At 38.4% G+C, this 23,226-nt stretch overlaps 1 protein-coding gene across 3 annotated transcripts in view; it reads right to left on the reverse strand.

The window, feature by feature from the left end:
* Positions 1-1,725: 1,725 nt before the first annotated feature.
* Positions 1,726-23,226, reverse strand: part of stab1 (stabilin 1) — a 327,280-nt gene continuing 305,779 nt past the window's right edge. For 2 of the 3 annotated variants that reach the window (XM_030133489.1, XM_030133487.1), the window contains 4 exons: positions 15,577-15,681; positions 14,587-14,718; positions 14,137-14,244; positions 1,726-2,744 (listed from right to left, as the gene is read on the reverse strand). In XM_030133489.1, coding sequence (XP_029989349.1) covers positions 2,658-2,744; positions 14,137-14,244; positions 14,587-14,718; positions 15,577-15,681 — 432 coding nt within the window. In that variant the 3' untranslated portion in view covers positions 1,726-2,657. Of the gene's footprint in view, positions 2,745-4,982; positions 5,208-14,136; positions 14,245-14,586; positions 14,719-15,576; positions 15,682-23,226 lie in introns of those variants that run through there. The other variant, XM_030133488.1, reaches the window with a different exon arrangement.

Consider the following 23,226-nt stretch of genomic DNA (forward strand, 5'->3'; position numbering starts at 1 on the left):
GAGCTTTCTCCATCTTTCTTGGCTCTCAAACTTCTCGGTGTGAGCATTCCAACCTCCTCCAGGGCCAGCTTTCCACCTCCTCCGGCCAGCAGAGCTTTAGAGCTCCAGAGCTCCTGAGCTCCGGTGCGAGCATTCGGCTCCGTCGCATGTTGCTGCTTCGAACTCTGTCAGAAGACGTCATTCCAACTTCATCCGTTCTCCGTCAAGGCCTCTCCAGCCGCTGCATCCTCACCACTGCCGTGTCACTCCAGCTGTGCATGCTCCTTCTCCAAAGTCAAGATCTGCACCCTTAAAGACCTGCAACTTGTAAGGAAACTTGCTCCGGACTTGTCTGAGTTGGTGTGATTCCCTGTTTAAGTAGAGTTACCTCATCTTAGCCTCACTAACGTTATAATATCTTTAATATAGTCATCCGTCAACTTAGTATACATTTCTCCTATCCATAATCTCCTGCTCCCTTTTGTCGTATTTGTCTCTTGTCTTTGTTTTATTTGTATGTCTTAGTTTAGTCAATAAATTCTTTATGTGTGTAGAAATCCGCTGCTTCAGTTATGTTTGTGTACTGCATCTTTTCACACTCGGGTTCCCTGTAGAGTCAACGGCCCACTGACTTCGAAAGGTTTCCAAATTATTGGTTTGGGTTGATTTAAGTTTAAACCGGATATAAATCTGTAATTAAATTAATCAATAAATCAACGCTCCCTCTTACATAAATTGGCTTCCCTGGGTAGGCTAACATAAATTGGTCTCCTTTCTTACAATATCATTTATATTTACTGAGTTATTGCATTGATCCACTTCCTATCTCTTATAATGGGAACATTTTTCAAAGTCGCACCAAATCCAGAATCAGATCCAGATCCAAATAATTTCACTAACTTTTGTTGACATCATCATAAAGAAGCTGTATACCAAGTTTGAAGTCAATCGGAATTGTAGTTTCGGAGAAGAAGACGATTGAAATTTTTGTAACGGACGACAGATGATGACGACGACAGACGATGACAGATGACGACAACGATGCCAGACGCCGCATAACGACAATAGCTTATGGCCTGTCAGCCGGTAAGCTAAAAAACTAACTGTGGCTTTCAAAACCAAAAACCAAAAAGTTTTGTGTACCGTTACAGGCCTACTATTTAACTGTTCCTTTATGTAAGTTCTCTGAGTTGGTTCTAAATGTCTGTGTTTCCACCTTTCCCACTGTTTTTTGGTGTTAAATACTGATACGGTTCGATTTCCACATCTCAGATATAATCCAGGGCAACTTAGAAACACCTATTAGGGACCAACCAGGACACTATGGAACATGAAAGCAGCCAATGAACAACATCAACCTCGTCTTTGAGTTTGTAGTATTATCAGTTTTATTAGTAACATACAAACAGTTATTATTAAAATTTAATACTTCATGTGTTAAATGTATAAAACTGCTCATAGTGTGGAGATCTGCTGGTTCCTGTTGAAAAGTATAATTTTTACTACATTGACATTTTTACTACATACACTACTACATACACTACAAGAGTGAATGCTTTTCCTGTTTTAAAGTTAAAATATGAACACTCTTAAAATAGTAAAATCAACATTTTGCAGAGTGGACCCAAATACACACTTTAAAAGTGGTGATGTGAACTTGGCTGTTACATAATGCACTGGAATATTACATTTTCATTTAAAAAACCTCACAATATTACATAATTAATACAAAATGGGAGACATTTCATTGCATAAGACCTTCAGACTAATGATTCACAAATCAAGGTGTTTTTTTTTTTTTTTTTAGCCTTTTCTTATAGTGACAAGAAAGATGAAGAATGACAGACCTGAACCGGGGACAGTCATTCCATTTGGCAAATGTAAGATTTTTTATTTATTTATTTTAATAATTTTTTAAGTACAACAGATAGTCAAATCAGCTAACAGTTAGCTAACTGCTAACAGCAATTAACATTAGCTAGTAAGTTAAATCTAGCTAAAATTGGCGTGAGGGGTGAGAGGAGCAAATGTGAGCTATGAAACTCATGACAGCTGCAGAGAAATAACAAAAAGTGGAAATTATTTTTAAAATCTTTAAGGCAAAATGTGGCTGAAGCCCACATTCAAGTGGTTAATATGTAAAATGTAGGTAATCTTCTCTTTGATTAGAGCTATATATTAGACACCTTTACTTACGAAAAAATGTGTGTTCAATAGGAAATAAAGAGAATTCTAAGGAAACAAAGGTCGAAGTAATAAACCTAGTGTTTCATTTCCTTTTGAAAAACTGTTGGAGAGAAATAGGTTAGAAGTTTCAGTGAATATAGGTCAAATAAGTACAGATTCAAACAAATTAAAATTCAATGCCACTCGAAATACCCACAAAATGGGTATTTGTAAGAGTGGGACACAACCAGAACAGCTGATGTTCAGATGTATGTTCCAGACAGTGGACACATATATAATCTGGTCCATCAGGGCCAATTTGGCATATTTGATGTAGAAATACTCAGAATGTGACAGTCATTATCAGAGTTTAACATCAATTGATCAGATCCTGAGTTTGAATTTGCCTCAGAGTTCAGACCCATGATGCACTAAAGAAAAGACAAAATCATGTTTATTACAAAATATTTGATGTTAGTTGCAATCTGCAGATGAGTTTGGTCTGGACTTTTCTACTCCTTGTTGTTGTGGTCTAGGTCCAGGTCCAAGATCTTTGGAGGATCTTGAGGGTCTGATGGATCCACCTCCTGACCAGAGTCCTGTTGAAACCAAAAAAATTGGTGGATAATGAGAAACTGAAGCTGCTGAAGGTGGCCCAGAAGCCTCTGTCTATTTATGTTGAAACTTCACTGAGCTCTGTATTTTTAGTTTTAACAAGAAAAGAACTCTGAATTAGAAACAGTTTAGTTTTAGTCAGATACATGTTTAACATTCAAGTCTCTCCTTTCAGAAGAAAACTGAACTATTGGAAAAAGAAATTGTGAGAACTGTGGAATGTTTCAGTTTTTAACCAGAATATTAAACCATGATATTTAACAAGGATAATTAACCAGAATATATAACCGGGATGTTTAACCAAGATATTTAACCAGTATATATAACAAGAATATTTAACGAGCATATTTGATATTTAACCAGGAAATTTAACCAGGAAATTTAACCAGGACGTTTAACCAGAATACAGCATATTTAACTAGGATATTTAACTAGAATATTTAACCAGGATATTTAACCTGGATGTCTAACCAAACTATTTAATTAGAATATTTAACAAGGATATTTAACCAAAATACTTAAGTAGGATATTTAACCAGAATATTTAACCAGGATATTTAACCAAAATACTTAAGTGGGATATTTAACCAGAATATTTAACCAAAGTATTTAACCAGAATATTTAACCAGGCTGTGATCATCCATGTAAATCTTTCCGTTCATCAGTCTTTAGTCAGAAGCTTTACTAGGTTTGGCTGATTAATGGTTTTATTCTGTTTCCAAAATGATGTTAGCTTTGTCCTTCCAGTTCGTGTCAAATATGTACATTCACACATTAAACATATCTTCACTATCTGCTTTAAAAAACAGCATTTTTCCCATTCATCAGTTCATCAGGCTTTCAGGATGGTTTCCTGTACTTATTTAATCCGTGTGCTTTAACATCATCTTGTCTAATGTGACTGAATGTTTTGTTGATGCTAATCTTGTCCTTACTGAGGTGTCTAATTATGTCAGTGACGCTCTAATTGTTGCAGGTTGGTCACATGATGTAAATGTCTAAAAAGTGACATTGATGGTGAGGAACCAAACCCAGACACCATGACCTTCAACCTCTTCCACAAGGGGTCCGCCTTAGCTTAACTCCCTGCTGGTGGGGAATGGGTAAGTTTAGCTCTTAGCTTAGGTCAATAAGCAGCACAAACTTCAGCGCTGAAGGAAAATGTCAAAGAAAGGATGTAAATACTAATGCTAGTACGACATGGACTGAATACTACATACAGTCAAACATCAGGGGATGATCAGCTGTTTAAAGTTGATTCCACCGTTCTGTTCCTATCGTGTCTCTGCTGACACTGACCTTCATTCATGTTGTCATGGTTTTACCTCTTGGCCACACCCACTCCTGATCTAGAATCAGCACATGCTCAGAAATTGTAACTGTTAACTAGTTTCAAACATTGAGTATCGCAGCGTTGGAACACATACATAGCAACTCCAGCGGTAAGATAAGAAGATATCATCCTCTTTCAAATTATCAAGTGTATTTCGGGTATTAGCGGACATTTATGTTGTAAATTCTGTTTTCTTTTGTATGTGTTAGCATTTGTATAAATTTATATCTTATACAACCGTGTAAAGCAGGTATGGCTCTAGTGGCAATGGGGTTGCAGTTAGTTACAGGAAGTTGAGACAGAGGCAGGAGTATTTGTGGTCTACTCTTTTTTGTTTTCTTCTTTCAAAAGTGCATATTTACAATGTGAACCGTGCAGTGACGTGTGCATAAAGTGCATTGGAGGACAGGAGCAGGGTCACCAGCAGCAGAAGCCTGAATGAATGGTTAAGGCACCTTAAGTAAGTCCTAGTCCACTGGACAAAACCATAAAAACTCCAAAGGGGTGTACAAATAACAATAGTTCATGTAAAACTATGTTAAAATCCTCCAATAAATAACCCACCACCATAAACCATAATATATGCTGCACACTTTTAATACCCCTTGGCCAAATGTAGTGTAGGATTCTGTTGAAAGTCACTGCTCTGTAATTTAGATTAGATTGTCTTCGTGCGAATTTGGTGCAGATATTTCAGTGCATTCTTCAGATAATGTGATTATGTCGTTGAGAGGCCATTTGACCTCAAAAAAGTAGGTCAAGGTGACCTATTTTCAATAGGCTTCTGCTCCATGCCAAGGTGCATCCACAGTATAAATTTGGTGCGGATATGTCATTCTTCAGATAAAGTGATTACGTCATTGAAAGGACAGACAGACGGACAGACAGACGACAAAACGATTACAATACCCTTCTACCCTTTGGCCAGAAGTTGGCCAATGGGTAATAAAATCAAAATACCGAATAACAAAACCCTAAAACCAATTTCACTAATTTAATAAAATACCCATAAACCGGTAAAACCCAACTATGTTTACCCCACGCACTCTTGCTCCTTGATCTGGCCCGAAACCTTCTTTACGGTGTCTGGTCCCCTGGGGAATCTTTTGACACCTGGACACAAAGACACAACGGTAAGTAAAAACACAGACATGCCACACCACTAAAACACCTAAAATATTACACATGCACACACATTAACACTTACAAGAAATTGCCAATTATAAAATATATTGCACATGTTATTGCATATCACTGAATCGTATTATTTTGTGTTTGCTTCCAACAGACCGGCTGCCACTTTGGAAAGTTGTCTTTCCAACCGGATCTGCAGCAGACAAACCAAATACTCAGTAAATAAACTTGAATGAATGAATGAATGTTTATTTCAGTTAAATACAAAACACATACATATTTAAAACAAACAAACAAACAAACAAACAAACAAACATAAAATTAACACAATTTGTAACTGAAAAAGGAAGAAGCTGAAGCCAGAGGCTTATTTCTGCTTCTCCTATTCCCATCGTTGCTCTAACTCCACAGTTGAAGTTGCAGCAGATTAATACTTAAACACAGATTATACTACATTCGGTGTTATAAGTCACTTTATAATCACATTACTTTCATAGCCCTTCAGAATTTGACAAATTAAAGTCTTTTTGAAACTCAACAGTGAGCTACACAATTTCACTTCATCCTTCAATTCGTTCCATAGCTTGACACCAATAACAGAAACACTGTGATATTTAATGTTTGTTCTTACTTTACATTTTTCAAACACAAACATCCCTCTTGGATTATAATTTCCTTCTCTTAACTTAAAAATTTTCTGAATACAAGGAGGAAGATTTTTACTTTTAACACGAAACATAAATTCCATTGTTTTAAATATACAATATCAAAAAATTTTAGAAAACCAGATTCTACAAAAAGTGGATTACTTCATTGGAGATAACCAGCTTTGTTTATGACTCAAATAGCTTTTTTTTGGAGTTTAATTATCGGGTCTATATTAGTTTTATACACATTGCCCCATATTTCCACACAGTATGACATATATGGCATTACAAGTGAACAATACAATATATGCAAACATTTTTTGTTTAACAAGTCTCGAGTTTTATAAAGAATCGCAACAGCCTTGGACATTTTACGTTTGATATATTCTATTTGTGGTTTCCAACGGAGTTTATGGTCAATAATTACTCCCAAAAATTTTGTTTCATACACCCTTTCATTTTCAGTTTCATTAATTTTCAGTTTAATATCACAATTTCCCCTAGCACCACCAAAAACCATAAATTTTGTTTTATCTTCATTAAGTGATAACTTATTTATGTCAAGCCATTTTTTTTTAACTTTATCAATTCCTTTTCCACAGTTTCTAATATTTGTTTCATATTTGCTCCCGAGTAAAGCAAATTAGTATCATCTGCAAATATTGTAAATTTTAACTTACTAGATGCCATAAAAATATCATTAGGTAAAGTATAAATAACTTAGGTCCCAGAACTGAACCTTGTGGGACCCCACATGTTACTTTTCTAAGTTGTGAATCTGTATTTCCAATTGATACATACTGAGACCTATTTTGTAAATAACTTTTTAACCAATTTTGTGCCACACCTCTTATACCATACATTTCACATTTCCAGAGTAATATTGAGTGATCAATTGTGTCAAATGCTTTCCTTAAATCAATAAAAACACCAACAGTATGCTGTTTCTGATCCACTGCTGTTGCTATATTTTCTACAAATTCCATTACTGCTAAAGATGTCGATCAATTTTTCCTAAATCCGTACTGATGATCATTTAATATCCTATATTTATCTATGTAGTCATCTAACCTCTTTACAAACAGTTTCTCAAGAATTTTAGAAAATTGTGGTAACAGTGACACCGGTCTATAATTTGACATCATGTGTTTATCACCATTTTTATAAATCGGAATCACTTAGCTATTTTCATATTTTCTGGAAAAGTGCCTGTTTGAAATGATTTGTTGCATACATAAGTGAATGGTTGAAGGATACTGTTTATCACTTGTTTTATGAGCGACATATCAATGGAATTTCTATCAATAGATTTTTTATTTTTAAACTTCCTGACCACTTCCAACACTTCACTTTCACAAACTCCACCAAGAAACATTGAATTATTGTTTTCAATATGAAAATCAAAGTTTTTATCATCCTTTTCCCACTTGGTAATATCTTTTGCCAAATTTGGACCGATATTAACAAAAACGTCATTAAAAATATTCACAATGTCCTCAATTTTTTCCATCACAGCATCACCAGTTTTAACAGCATATATTGAAAAATCCTTTTTATTACTTTTTTAAAAATCATATCATTTAACACTCTCCAAGTGCCTTTAATATCATTTTTATGTTTTTCTAACAACTGATCATAATAGGCTTTTTTATGTGTTCTTATGATTGCTGTCAATTTGTTTTTGTATCTTTTATATCTATTCTCTTTTTCTTCCGTTCTGTGCTTCAGAAATTCCCTATAGAGCCTGTTTTTCTTCTTACAAGCCCTTTCCAATCCCTTAGTTAACCATGGTTTCTTATTCTTTTTAAAATTTTGTCTATATTCTTTCACAGGACAATGTATGTTATACAATGTCAGGAATATGTCTAAGAAAGCATTATATGAATCATTAACATCATCTACATAAACGTCATGCCAGTCATAATTTATGAGTTCCTCCTTTAAGGCCATAATTGCTTCTGGTGACTTTGTTCTTACCAAACAAGGCTTTTGCTTATAGTTGGTTAAAGATAATTTGTTGTTCATTTCCAGTTCTACAAACACTGGTAAATGATCACTTATGTCAGTCAGAAACAGACCGCTCGTTATTTCACCATCAATAATATTTGTAAAAATATTATCAATCAATGTTGCGCTTTCCAATGTGATTCTACTTCGTTTTGTAATTACAGGATGAAAACTCAAACTAAACATAGTATTGACAAATTCTGCCATTTTTGCATGTTCATTCCATTTCAACAAATCAATGTCAAATCAAACCAAAATCACCTTATCACAATATTTTTCATATAAATCAGTAATCTCCTTATTGAATTTCTCAATGCATGACCCCGGTGTCCTGTAAATACAACTAAGAAATATGTTTTTGTGTTTTTCCATCTTAATTTCAACCGTTACACATTCCATCAAATTGTCTATAGCAATTGTCAAATCACCCTTTATCTTACATTTCAAATCAGTTAATACAAATAGGGCCACACCTCCTCCTCTTTTATTGGCCCTATTTTGCCAAAACATCTCATATCCCTCTAACTCATCATGTAACCCTTTCTCATCACTCAGCCAAGTCTCTGAAATTGCTATTACACTGAATTTATGTTGAAATTGTTGCAAATAGTCTTTTATTTTATCAAAATTACTATAAAGACTCCTGCTATTAAAGTGAATCACCAAAAAACCCTTAATTTTAGACTTATACTTGTCTTCTGAATAATAGTCACATGTTGTATTAATGCTCTGGTAGAAGTGGGTCTCTGGATCAATATCATTCTCTAAAACATAGGGTTTATGATCTTGAAAGTCAAAAGACTGAAATTCAGTGTATTCACACATTCTCATATTTCAGTCCCCAAACAATAACTGACCTCATAGCTCCATCACAACAAAATTCAGATATGACATATCTCCACTGGTCCACCTCTCTACTTTGTTCTTCATAACATAACAACAACAACATAACATGATTGTTCTTAAAACAATCATGTGCAATCCTTTCTTCTGTGCAAATTAGTGGTTCACTAAATAAGTGCAATATGCAATAAAAGTGCTCGGTGTATATTTTAAAGTGCTTGAGTGAAAGTGCTTCTTTCCATTAATGAATGGCCTGTTCGTTACAAAGCCCTATGCTGGATTTTGAGCTGTAGCCCAATAGTTAGCTGCAGGGGCGTAGAATTGGGTGGGGATGCTAGGGACACATACCTACCAATATCCAGCCACTGTTGTGTACTCACAATCAATACAACCATTGTCCATAGTGTTTAGTCAATGATTATGGCACAGAAAGGGTTTATTGTCGGTCTCTGCCAGAAACTCTCTAAACCTCTAAACTAAATGTTGCTCTCCGATTGGCTCTGTGGTTTTGCTAACATACATGTGATAGGCTGTCCCCACTGTCACTCCATCTACTTGTAAAAGGAACCTGCTAGTTGGACAGGTGCACCTAGCATAAGTTGTCAATATGTTTGGAATTTGTTCTGCTTGGGTCACGTCAGCTAGATGGATTTTAATATCTGTGGTGTCATTTACATTTACATTTGTACATGTGTCTGTTTGCGTGCACATGTGCACGTGTGCTTGGTAATTAGGATTTGAAGGATGTCAAAGAAAAACTGGACATAAGACACTTCTTTAGGAGTCAAAGTGTAAGTTACTTCAAGGGTATAGAACTGTAGAGGCTCAACAATACAGACATTGAATAAAATACATTTAATGCCAAACAGATACACTTTTTTGATGTTATTTTACTTATTTTCATGTATTTCTATGGACAAGAGCAACTGTTTGTGTTGTAATTGTAAAACAATTTGTGTTTCAAAAACACAAATAAAGAAAATTAGAAGGGGGAAATGTAATAAAACCTCAAATTCTAAATGTGATTCTAGATGTGATTTTATCCATATTTTTGGGTAATAAATTCCATGTAATAATTGAAAGTAAAAGCCTTTTTTGCCCAGGCAATAACTGTACCATCAAACTCCATGATCACTGTATCCAGAATCTGTTCATATGTCATGCATCAATATATTTATGTCAGGTGACAGACAGTAGAGAGGCAGGAGGAGGTAGAGGAGGAGAAGCAGGAGGAGATAGAGAAGGAAAGGCTGGAAATTCACAGGTGAGGTTAAATAATAATGGATATATTAGTCATGAGAATAACATAGCAGAATGCATTAAATTTGTGTTTTGCTTTTAGATATTCAGATATGCATTCTAAATATGTCAATTACTGAATTTTTTTCTGACTTTGATTGTTTGCTTGGTTGATCAGCTTTATATGACGTGAAATTATGACTGAAAATGCAAAAACACATCAACTTTCAGGAGTGCTGCCTTGGAGCACTTTTGTGTCCCCACCAATGTCAAAATCAAACCTACTCCCTTTGTTAGCTAGCTTGACTTCGCCAGCTGTTGAGATTTAACTACTATAACTACAAATTATGGAGTTTCTAAGGTAAGGTAATTTTAGTACAATTTTGGTTATCAGCAGGTTTTATGTTAGTTATTTTGCTGGTGAGGACATGTGCTAATTAGTGTCATTTACTGCAGGTAGAAATGTGGGTCCACTTCGAGGCCGGCAGTAGGCATGCGCAGGGGTGGGCTCAGCCCACCCAAATGTCCATCTTGCCCACCCAATCGAAAGTTAAGGGAAAACATTTATCCTACAGAAAAATACAACAGACTATACAACAGACTATTGGGTCTTATTTGTGAGGGGCAAAGATCTAATTGGGTGTTTTGATTTTATCAGATGTCTAATTTATTGCTTTTCATCCTTTTACTTTGTGGCACTGAAGAGGGTAAGCTCTACCCAGTTCGTTGTATAGCCATTGTACAATGACAATAAATCTATTCTAAATTATCTAAATCTAAACTAAATCTAATCTAATCTTTATCTAATCTAAACTATCTAAACTAAATTATCTCTTTCACTAAATTAAATTATATTAATTATTGTAATGTCCTGTTGGTTTATATTTATATAGTTCTACTGACATTTGAGTCTAAAGTTCAGGGTTTTAGATGGAAAAAGAAAGATTTGTTGTTTTCTTTGTCATTTGTCACTTTTCAGATTGAATTGGAATAGGACTTTTTCAGTTTGTGAAATATGAAAAAAATATAATTAGTTATTTTATTTACTTTTGGCCAAGTTTAAGTTGTTTGTGTGGTTGTTCTATTTGTGCCCCTTTTCAGTCTGAGTTTGAACAAGAGTAAACTGCCTCCTTTTTGAATAAATTCTGGCCACAGTAAGAATATTTTATTTCATTAGTATTTGGTAATCATTCTTTTATTTTTCAAGCTCATCCAATGAAAAGAAATATGCATGAAGGGCTTTTAGAATAATTTTAATTTTATATTAAAGAGCAAATGAACACAAATGAGCTGCCTGACAATTGAATTTCTCTTTGGGGGATCAGTAAAGTGATTCTTACACTTAAAGGTGTGGGAGACTTTCGTGACCAATTTTTGCATGAAATCTCTAAAACCTCAGTCATAGCCTAAGTATCATGAATCTGTAAGTCTTTCTGTGATTACTCACCTGAATCTCTTGCATTATGGTGAACAATTTCTAAATGCCATCCACCATAAACAAACCATATGTTTGCAAACAGAGCCAGTAGGTAACTTGGGCATCTTTGGAATTTTGTTGCGATGTGCATTGTGGGAAACACCAGTTTGCGCCGCTGTCTGGCAGCGGCAGCTGCTAAAGACACGACGCGGAAACAGCAGGAGCTCCCTTCCCTCAATGCATATTCCTCCAGCTGTTTCCGCGTTTCAGCCATTTCTGCGTCGTGTTTCATCCATATAATATCATATGCTCGCACTGCTGCTGTCAGCCTTTACTTCCCACAATGCACGTCAAGACAAAATTCCGAATATGCCCGAGTTACCTCCCGACTCTGTTTGCAAACATATGGTTTGTTTATGGTAGATGGCACTTCGAAATTGTTCACCGTAATACAAGAGATTCAGGTGAGTAATCACAGAAAGACTTAGATTCGTGATATTTAGGCTATGACTGAGGTTTTACAGATTTGATGAAAAATTTGTCACAAAAGTCTCCCGCACCTTTAAACTTCCAAACCACTTTTCAGTGCTGTCAGGACTGCAATTCAAATAGTCAGCCTTCAGGCCACTTTTCGGTTTGGCTATCATCTGTACATACCAACCAAGTTGCCCACCTGTTATTTCAACCAACCCACCCTAATATGACAGGCTAGAACTGGCCCTGGTACACTTTGCCAGTTATTTTATTCAATTTGTAATTTATTAACATTTCATAATGGCATGTGATGCCTGTAAGTAGGCCAAATTCTGACCGAAGGGGTATTGTAATTGTTTTGTCATCTGTCTGTCCGTCTGTCCATTCAATGAAAAATGCATTGAGCTATCTGCACTAAATTTATACTGTGGATGCATCTTGGCATGGAGCAGAAGCCTATTGAAAATAGGTCACCTTGACCTACTTTTTCAAGGTCCAATGGCCTTATGCCTTGTAAATATATGTAATAAATTTTCTACAAAGACAATCTAATCTAAACAAGAAAAGCACTCGGAGAGCGCAGACCTCCGCCAAGGCAGTGGGCCCCCGTGGCCCCCCCACCCACCCCCGATCACCACCAAAATTTAATCATTTCTTCCTTGTGCCAGTATCAACATTTCCTGAAAATTTCATGAAAATCCGTCCATAACTTTTTGAGTTATCTTGCTAACAAACAAACAAACATGCACGCACGCAAGAAACACACAAAACAAAGCTATCACAATACCTCCTGGCGGAGGTAATTATAGGGCAGTAACTTTCAACAGAATCTTACACTAAATTTGGCCAAGGGGTACTAAAACTGCACAGCATGCTATGTTTTGTCCTGCATTCGTTTCATAAACCTACTTGCTGTAGTTATGACGCTAGATTTCAAGGGTTTCAGTGGTGGATTTAAGCTTGTGAGTAGAACATGTTGAGCTACTCGCAAACAAGGGAGGTATCATTTTCAATAGCAAGTAGCCCAATGTTTGATAAATGCAATACTTTCAGTGGTCAACCCCACTACCCAAAAGCATAACTGGCACAAACATACATACAGTAGTGCAGCAACAGTTGGAAATATACTTGTGTGTGTTTTTGTTTTATATTTACTGTGCAGTAATGCACTCGCTGCTAGGGATGGGAATCGAGAACTGGTTCTTTTTGAGAACCGGATCCCAGTAACTCGATTTCTTGGAATCATTGACTGCCTGCTTAACAATTCTGCTTATCGATTCTGCCTTCATAGCGTATGCGTGATGACGTCACATGTACACTGCATTGTTTTGGTCAGAACATAGCCAACATGGTGTTAAGGCAGAAACGGTCTAAAAAGACGACACCAGGTCCACTTGTAACACTTGCAAAGCTTCCATGTCTTCTAAAAGGTGGAATTCTTCCAATATGCTCAAACATTTGTCCACACAGCATATTATTCATTTACAGGAATTTCACATACTCGATATGCTACTTAGCGGTGCTTGTGAATGTAGTGGCAGAGTGAATGCTGGGCCCAATTCCGGTTCTGGTGCAGGCAACAGACGTTGTATCCCCTCAAATACAAGTTTCCGTAGGTAGGGGAAAGGAAATGAGGTGCACAACAATGGGAGACGAGCTGAGCCGAGTCGAACTGGTTCCACGTAGTGGATATGCGGCAATAGAAGAATTAGTAAAGTGTCTTAAGCGTCTTAAAAGAATCGATAAGGAATCGGATCGATAAGCAAAATCAACAATGGAATCGGAATCGTTAAATTCTTATCGATTCCCATCCCTACTCGTTACTGTCTGTCCCATTGAAGTTAGTTAGTGGTTTTGGAACTACTGAGGCTTACATGAACCACGTGAACACCGTAGTGGTGACATCAAAGCATGTCACAATTCTCTCTCTCTCTATGCCTCTGGAACAGACATGGACCCATGATGCCCTTGGACCACGAAGGTTTTTCTAGCTCAACAGTGGAGCATTTGAACTGTCAGGTCATAGTAGTTTCATTAACCTATTAAACCCCAAAGTTGCAGTAGAACTGAATGAAAACTGGGTTCAAACTCCACATTCAAATATTTGGACACCGTGTCTTGCTTCCTGCAGGTTTTCCTTCGACATCTGAACACATTCCAGACCCTGTGAACCTGGACCCTCTGACTTTAATCCCATGATTAGTCTTAGTGATCGAAGTATCAGACTCTTAAACCGCCTGAACTCTGACCTCAGCTCTGAGCTGGATTTACATGTACTCACCCCAAATGGATCTGTGAAGGATCTGGATCCACTGTACAGAGGGTTGGGGATGGACACCAGGGCCGGATGGACACCCAGGACGCCCCCCTCGGACCCTTCCTCCTCATTCTGGAAAACAACAGAAAATAAACAGGAAATAAGAGGAAATAAACAGGAAATGACAAGTGAATGAAGACAGTATGTGTCTAAGTGTAACTTTGTGTGTCTGTGTGTGTCTTTGTGTCTGTGTGTGTCTTTGTGTGTCTGTCTTTGTGTATCTGTATGTGTCTATATCTTTGAGTGTCTGAGTGTGTCTTTATGTATGTGTGTCTTTGTGTGTCTGTCTTTATGTGTCTGTCTGTGTGTGTCTTTGTTTGTCTGTGTATGTTTGTGTGTCTGTGTGTATGTTTGTGTGTCTGTGTTTGTCTTTCTGTGTCTGTGTGTGTCTTTGTGTGTCTCTGTGTGTCTTACTCTGAAGTAGTGGAAGCCGAAAGCATCAGGTTTATGTTTGAAGACGTAGTATCCAAGTGCAGCCAAAACACAGACCAACAAGACAGACACTATGATGGCCCAGGCGCTGGTGCTGGACCCATGAGGGGAGATCTGTGCACACACATATGATGACATCCCATTAAAAATTCAGATTCCAGATGATCTATATCTACGCTGTGTCACCACAGAGACCGAAACACCAGCACCTTCATTTACCCTGAGAATCAAACATCTGAACCAATGAACATGAAGAATATGTGTTTGTTCACATTCTGCTGATGTATGATGAGTTCAAAGATCCACTGAGGCCAAAACTGTCTAATAAAATGGTTCAGAGACCAAGGTGTGAGTCCAATGAACCAGAACCAAACCCACCCCAACCGAACCCAGAATCAGAACTGAACAGTTTCAGTTTGACCTGTTCAAGTGGACGTGAGTATGATTAAAGATTCACATAATGCACATAATAACGTCTAGAATTTCAAGTGCTGCCAGGCACAAAAAACCCCGCCCCTTGCACATATTGTAGCTTATTTGGGCATGGATCCAGCTGATGTCATGTCTATGCATGTGGTGATGTCAGTATATCAATTGCCTCTATATATGTGCAAGTTTGAAGTAAACTGAAACAAAACTGATGTTTTTATAGACATTATAAATTAATGGGAGAATTAATTATTTTTTTTAATTCATAAAAAATTTTAATTTTGACCTACTTTTCCAAAAATATAATGACATCTGTTCTGGGTCACTGGCAGTCTATAAACCCAATTTGGTATGAATTCAACCAATAGTTTTGCTGCTAGAGTGTTGACAAAGAAACGAACAAAAAACAAAGAAACAAAGAATCCAAACCAGAAACAATATCCCTTGCTTCCCCTTTGGGGGGGGGGTTAATAATAATATAATATGTGAATTGATATTGACTAAACTGACTGCGCAGATGTGGGTCAAACCATGTTCATTCACCAGAGAGGGGGGCGCCGTCAGTGGGGCCTCAATCACATGGATGATGCCATTTACTGCAGGGATGTCCCAGTCCACCAGGAGGCGCTGGTTCACCAGTTTACAGCTCTGAGGGGATGGAAGTCAAACACACAGCTGATACGGTGGATGTATTCAGACAGGAAATACTCCATTATAATTAAATTACTTCATTAGAGTGAAAAAACTCCATTACTCTGAAAATACTCCATTCATAAACATACTCCATTACGGTGAAAAAACACCATTACAAAGAAAATACTAGATTACAAAGAAAAAACTCCATTACAATGAAAATACTCCATTATAGTGAAAATACTTCATTACAATGATCGGTCAACTACAGTTGAAGGTCAAAGGTCAAAGTCCCCATCCATCAGTAAACCGGTCATGGTCATATTTCACCGAATCCACTGCTGCTTTCATGTGTCTGCATTAAGAATAAATACTTCTATGTACTTAAATTGCAAATATATCATTGTAATCCATTATTTACAGATCTGTAATCCAGGTCTGAGCCAAAGGTGTAGTTGATAGTCTACAGTTCAAATGCTTATTACACAGATAATCCATCTGTGACATGGTTATGATGCAACTCCTCTACATGTTTAAGGTTGAATTAATCTGATCTTCATATGATGTCACAGACCCATGTGGGATGTTCCTACTGGCCTGTTCCCCCACCTCCACCTCCATCCCAAGCTCCACACCCAGCTCTACCTCCAGCTCCACCTTCACACCCAGCTCCACCTTCAGCTCCACCTCGACCCGCAGCTCCACCTCCACCTGTCATTTGTTGAGTTGTTCTCAGTACAGGTACTGTTCTGTTACTGATTTGAGTCCATACCTTCCACATAATCAAACCATCTAAAACATAACATAGATTCATACGATGATTCAGAGTCACTTCCCCAGCCATGACCCATGATCCATGACCTATGACCTATGACCTACGACCCATGACCCATGACCCATCCAGAGACAGATCCACAGCTGGGGCAGATTCTGTTACCTTTGGTCTCAGTGTAGAGGACCCAAATGCTGAGTGGTAGGCAGGTTTCAAACCCATATAACAGATGAGAATAATACTGTTAAACCAGAAGGGCCAAGGAAACAGACACAGGAAGGCAGCACCATTACTGATGTCGATGTCACAGGAGGCTTGGACATCGAGAGGCGAAGCCCAAGGTGGAAAACACCACAGAGTTATGGGCAGAGGAGAACCAAGGAACAAACAGGCAGATGTGGATCAGACTGATGGGTTTACAGGACACAAACAAGGAGACAGGGTGGGAACAGGCAGGAATCAAACCAGGGAATCAGGCGGAAGATCAACGCTAGAGAGTCAAGACAATCTGTCCATGACTGAGTGAACCAGAGCAGCTAATGGAGTGGCCAGATGATTAAGCACAGCTGGGAATCCCAGGTGGAAGTGACCAGGTGTGGACAGGTGATGGAGGAGACGGCAGTGAAGCAGACTGTGGCATCATCTGTCTAAGACCACCACTATAACAGCCGCCAAAGGGCTTTCACCATCAGGGTCTCATTTCTGGGCTCGCTTCTTAATACCTTAACTCCAAATTGTATGCAAAATGTGTTAAATCTGAAAATTTTATGCATTTTGCATTATTTGGTTTCTGGGCTTGTTGGTGAAAAGTCTTATTGAATGCCTTTGAGTTCCGTTTAATGTTTAGAAGGATTCATATTAGCTGTCACCAAGATGACAAACTAATCTTCCAGGGGTCCACACAGAAGGACAACACAAAACACAGAACATAACAATACATGATATGCATGACAATCACAATTCACATTATTAACAATGCAAATCTAAAACTAATAACCATTATAAACATCATTAAAAACATAAATAATCATCAGTAAAATATGGGAATAGTTAGTACATTCATGAGTTGCATCCTTCAAAGAAAATACCATACACTCCCTCCATACAGTACTTGCTAAGATATATAAATAGTGCCTTCTCAGGTGATACTTGAAAGATGATTTACCATTCAATTTACATATGTTCAGGGGGCAGTTATTCCAATGATTGATAGCACGATAAATAACTGTCATGTTTAAAGCACTTGATTTTGGATGTGGCAACATAATTTGGCCATCACCAGCTGACCTAGTAAAATGAGAATGAATTTGATTACATCTGACAATTTGTTTGTAAAGGAAAACAGGTTGAGTGGAAAAGATAGTGTTCCTTTCCTATGAGCTCTCTTGATTTCCACAGAGGTTTCCATCTTGAGCTTTGCAGTGAACATCTCTTGCACTTTAGCCTCTGTTTCACCCCAGATTTCATTCTCTTTGTCAGGACGCACACCAGTGGTGTAGTCCAGGGTAAATGGCGGTATATGGAGTGTAGCTACTTATTTTTCAGTCAGCATTGGGTATACCCACTTCTAAATCCCCCTGATGCACACCATTCAGTAGTATCTGAGCCAAATTGCCCATGTTTTCCCCTACGATGGTGAAGCCATGACCCACCCTACTCTGCCTCTAATTGGTTAGTACTTGGTACCTTCACTGATCAGATTGGTACATATATTTTTACAGATTGTATTCCTGTACATATCCACTCACTGTATAAATACTTCAATTTGCACTTTCTGTACATACTACAATGTAAAACCTACGGTAAATCATATATACATAATAGACTCACCCACCCACTCACCCACTCACTGTATTAAAACTCCAATTTGCACTCTGTACATATCACATTGTCAATCTCAATCCATTGTTGTCTCTGTCTCTAGTGGACTGTTTATCTATATTATGTCTAGGTCGGCATGTTGTCTGGGTTCATGTCGAAACTGTATGCCGTGAGCATTGTAAAAACCAAAGGCAAATTCCTTGTATGTGTTCACATACTTGGCTAATAAAGCTGATTCTGATGCTGATTCTTTAGGCGTGAGGACTGATGAGCCAATCAGAGGTAGAGTGGGTCATGCTGAGGAAAATATTGTTAACTTAGTGCCAGAGCCGAGGCTCTGCTTAGCGCTGGCCACCCCTGGAACCTGATTGGACACCTCAGATGCCAGTGCCACCCCAGTTGATTGAACGGTCACTAGTTGCCTGATTGGTGAGTCTGTCATGGTTTGTGCCTGTGTGGCCGCCAGCTCCTCCCTCTCCATTTAACCCATGATTGGACCCACCTCCTGTGCGCTGCACAGGTGCAGCGCATCACCGTTCTGCCTATTTAAGGCTTGGTGCTACTGCTGTGCAGCGTTGGTCCATTTGTCATTCACCTGCTCAATAACCTGAACATTTTACCACTGGTACGGACTCTGACTGCAATTCAGGTTTTTGTTATTTCCCTGTTTATATTCCTGTCATGTTTCATTAATAAGCACGTTATTTTCCCCTTCAGCACTGTGCAATTGAGTTCATTCATTTTCCACCGCTGTGACAGAATGGACCAGTCATACCTGGACTCCACCGGTGCTGAATGGACCCGTTTTTCATTTCTCCGCATTTGAGTTTTTTCATCCCTGGTTTCGTTCGCCTTTTTCTTAGTTCCCCTCTGTACCATCGCTCTGCGCTTCCTGGTCCCTTTCCCAGCTTTCCCAAGGCTTCCCTTCGTTTCCGCTCTTGAGTTTTTTTTATCCCTCGCCTTTTTCTGTTTTTCCTCTGTGCCATCGTTCAGCGCTTCCTGGTCCCTTACGCGAGATTTTCCATGGCCTCTACCTCCCTGTACACTAAAAAGGTGCAAAACAAACCTACCCACGGGTACAAATAAAGTAACCTTGAACCTTGAGGTCACCACATCTCATTGAAAGATGCACGATTATTGGAAATGTGAACAAGAAAGGCAGAATAAACGTCTTTCAAATGAGTGACAAATAACTGTGTTAAGGTGGTTTCCAAATGAGTCACTGTTTTAAACTACTAGCCATATTACTGCACATTTAGAGAGGAGATGTTGTTGCCAATAGTTCAATGCACATAGACTAACGTTATGAAAGGCTAACGTTATCCTATGTTTACCTCATGTTGAACACTTTTGACATTCATGCAGATGCTTGTGTGACCAGTAATACCTACAAACTGTTCCTGATCAAGTCATGATAATTTTATAATAGTGAGCAAATAGTACTGATGGATTTTTGGGTAAACTAAACAGAGTAGTCTTACATGTCACTGTTTCTAAAATGGCGTTTTTCTGGACTACTTTAAAAAAAAAAAAAAACATGTCAGTCCACCCATTTCTCCAGGGACCACTACACCACTGACGCAGACCATTTATCACAAGATTATTCCTCCTGCATTGATTCTCTAGGTAGGAAAAGCAGTCTCCTACCTCTTCAACAGATCCTCATAGAAGTTCTTCTGCTGATCCAGTAATTCCTTTAGTGTGTCCATTGTCACATACACAGGATCAGCAGGATCACAGTTTGAAACTGCTTTGTTTGGTGTTCTGCTGCCATTGCCACTAGCCACGATGTAACAGTTCCAACTTTTCAAATTCTCACTCTTTTTGAAATAAAAAAACACAGCAGACTTTCTTACCAAGATTTTACCAAGAAGTATAGCTGTTGCTATTTGAGATCCAGCTTTGGAATAGGCTGAACCCAATCCATCAGATATCTCAATGTTTAGAAACCATCCAATCTGTATTAATCTATGGAAGTAGGTCTTTCCAATTGCACAATGTGTGACCTTCAAAATGTTCATAAATTTCTTGTCAAAAGTCAAAGGAATTGAAGCAATCCTTCACAACAAATGCAGTGTTAGGCCTAAGCAGCCATCTTGAGGGGCCAGTATGGAGACAATGAATGTGATGAATGTTAGAGGTCTGATTTTGATGAGGATGTCAGGGTCTGCATTAGAGTGAGGATAAATTCTTGTAGCTTTATTTCAATTTATTTCTGTAATGTATTTCCTTTGGTACTATACTGTACCATCTTCTTCTGCTTATCCAGGTCCAAGTTGCAGGGGCAGCAGCCTCAGCAGAGGAGCCCAGACAGCCCTCTCCCCAGCCACTTCCACCAGCTCCTCTGGGGGAATCCCGAGGCATTCCCAGGCCAGCCAAAAGATACAATCCATCCAGCATGTCCTGGGTTGGCCCTGAGGTCTCCTCCCTGATGGACATGCCCGAAACACTCTCCCAGGGAAGTGTCCAGGAGGCATCCTCACTAGATGTCTGAACCACCTCAACTGGCTCCTCTCATTGTGGAGGAGCAGTGGCTGGGTCGGAACGTAGATCGACCGGTAAATTGAGAGCTTCGCCTTTTGGCTTAGCTCCCTCTTCACCACAGTGGATTGGTTTAGCATCCACATCACTGCAGACACCACCCCAATCCACCTGTTGAACTTCTGCTCCATCCTACCCTCACTCATGAACAAGATCCCGAGACACTTAAACTCCTCCACCTGAGGTAGGAGTTCCTCCCCAACCCAGAGTGGGCACTCCACCCTTTTCAGGCTGAGGACCATGGCCTCAGACCTGGAGGTGCTGATCTTCATCCCAGTTGCTTCACACTCAGCTGTGGACTGCCCCAGTGAGAGCTGGAGGTTACTGCTTGATGAAGCTAAGAGGACCACATCATCTGCAAAAAGCAGAGATGAGATCCTCCCACCACTGAACTCGACCCCTTCCACCACCCAGCTGTGCCTAGAAGTTCTGTCCATAAAAGTTATGAACAGAACTGATGACAAAGGGCTGCCTTGGTGAAGTCCAACCCTCAACAGGACCGAGTCTGACTTACTATTGGCTATGTGGACCAGGCTCGCACTACTTCAGTGCAGGGATCAAATGGCTGCTAACAAGGGACCACCCAACCTCTACTCTCGTAGCACTCCCCACAGGATGTCTTTAGGGACACGGTCGTGAGCCTTCTCAAAATCCACAAAACACATGTGGACTGGATGTGTAAACTCCCATTCCCCCTCCAGCAGCCTAGCAAGGGTAAAGAGCTGGTCCATGCAAGGCCTTGGGAAGTAGGAGTGCGCAGGGGTGCACCCTGTGCAACCACTTCTGAAGAAGAATAATCTGGATCAAACTGTTATTGTAAATTACAGGCCTATCTCCAATTTACCATTCCTCAGCAAAATAGTTGAAAAAAAAAAAAAACAGTTTACATTCAGCTCACGATCTATCTCACATCAAACAGCCTTTTAGATACTTATCAGTCTGGTTTTCGTCCCCACCATAGCACAGAAATGGCACTTATTAAAGTTATATTAAAGTTCTAAATGACCTACATATACATACAGACTACAAAAAGATTTCCATTCTGGTTGATCACAAAATCTTACTGGAGAGGCTTGAACAATGGGTTGGCTTATCTGGCCCAGTTCTACACTGATTCAGAACCTACCTCCATGATAGGCAGTTCTTTGTCTCCACAGGTGATTTTTCCTCAAACAAAATGAACATTACATGTGGAGTACCCCAATACGGAAGCGTATTGCATTCACACAAAAAAATAAATTCGGCTGTTTTTCTGAATTAACGAGATAATTATTTCGTAATTATGAGAAAAAATAAGTTTAAAAAAAATTTGGCTCTGTTTTTCTGAATTAACGAGATACTGTTTTCTGAAAAAAAAAAAAGCTCTGTTTTTCTGAATTAACGAGATACTGTTTTCTGAAAAAAAATTAAAATTGTTTTGTTTTTCTGAATTAATGAGATAGTTTTCTAAAAAAAAAAAAAAAATTGCTCTGTTTTTCTGAATTAACGAGATACTGTTTTCTGAAAAAAATAAAATAAATAAATAAAATAAATAAATAAATAAATAAAATAAAATAAATTCAGCTGTCTTTATCTGTGTCAGTGTGACAGTGATGCCTGATCCAGGCTGGAGCTCCTTCATCAGTTTGATGATTCAAAGCTAACGGGGTTGACATATAAGCTATTAATGGAGAATTTACATGTTACATGTTAATAATGTGTCAGGATAATGTGTTTGCTGTACACAGGTTACGGACGAGGTTAAACGAAGTGATCGTTAGTGAGTCGTCTCACTGTTAACATTGACTCAATGTTTGCTTGGCATGATAAGCTAGTGGTCGCCCATGCTTAACTGTATATGATACCACTGTAACATTTCCACAATGTAGAGGGTATAATTTTTTGTGTCTTTTAAATTCATATATTTCCAGGGGCATACATTTGAATACACAGTCAACTGTATAGCCTAAGGATTGTAACAAGACAGTACTGTAGCATAACGTTACTGCAGTCAGTCACAAAGCATCGAGCAGGTGTACAAATGTTCAGAACTTTGGTAGTATCAATTGCTAGCTAATTTCTTCTTACACCGCAAAGCAGACACTATGGCTTTTTGATTAAGGCGTTTTTTTCTTCGTTATACTTGTGTCACACTGGTTTAATGAGGAAAAAAATACCTTATGGTACAAACACACACACACACACACACACACACACACACACTGATTGTTTTGTGCTGAAAGACACTTAAAACAGATTCTTTGTGAAAAGACTGTCCACATATTTATGTCCAAAACTCATGGCGTGCAGTATTCAGAACTTTAACATTTAACGATTTTGCATTGGTGCTTTAGCTTTTACAATATCTAATTGCACTATTTGTATCCTATGGAGTAAAGCTGTAGTCAGTATTTTATTGACAAGGGATATGTTTACTTGGATTTACT

Source organism: Sphaeramia orbicularis, chromosome 5 (genome assembly GCF_902148855.1).
Source record: "Sphaeramia orbicularis chromosome 5, fSphaOr1.1, whole genome shotgun sequence".
NCBI lineage: Eukaryota > Metazoa > Chordata > Actinopteri > Kurtiformes > Apogonidae > Sphaeramia > Sphaeramia orbicularis.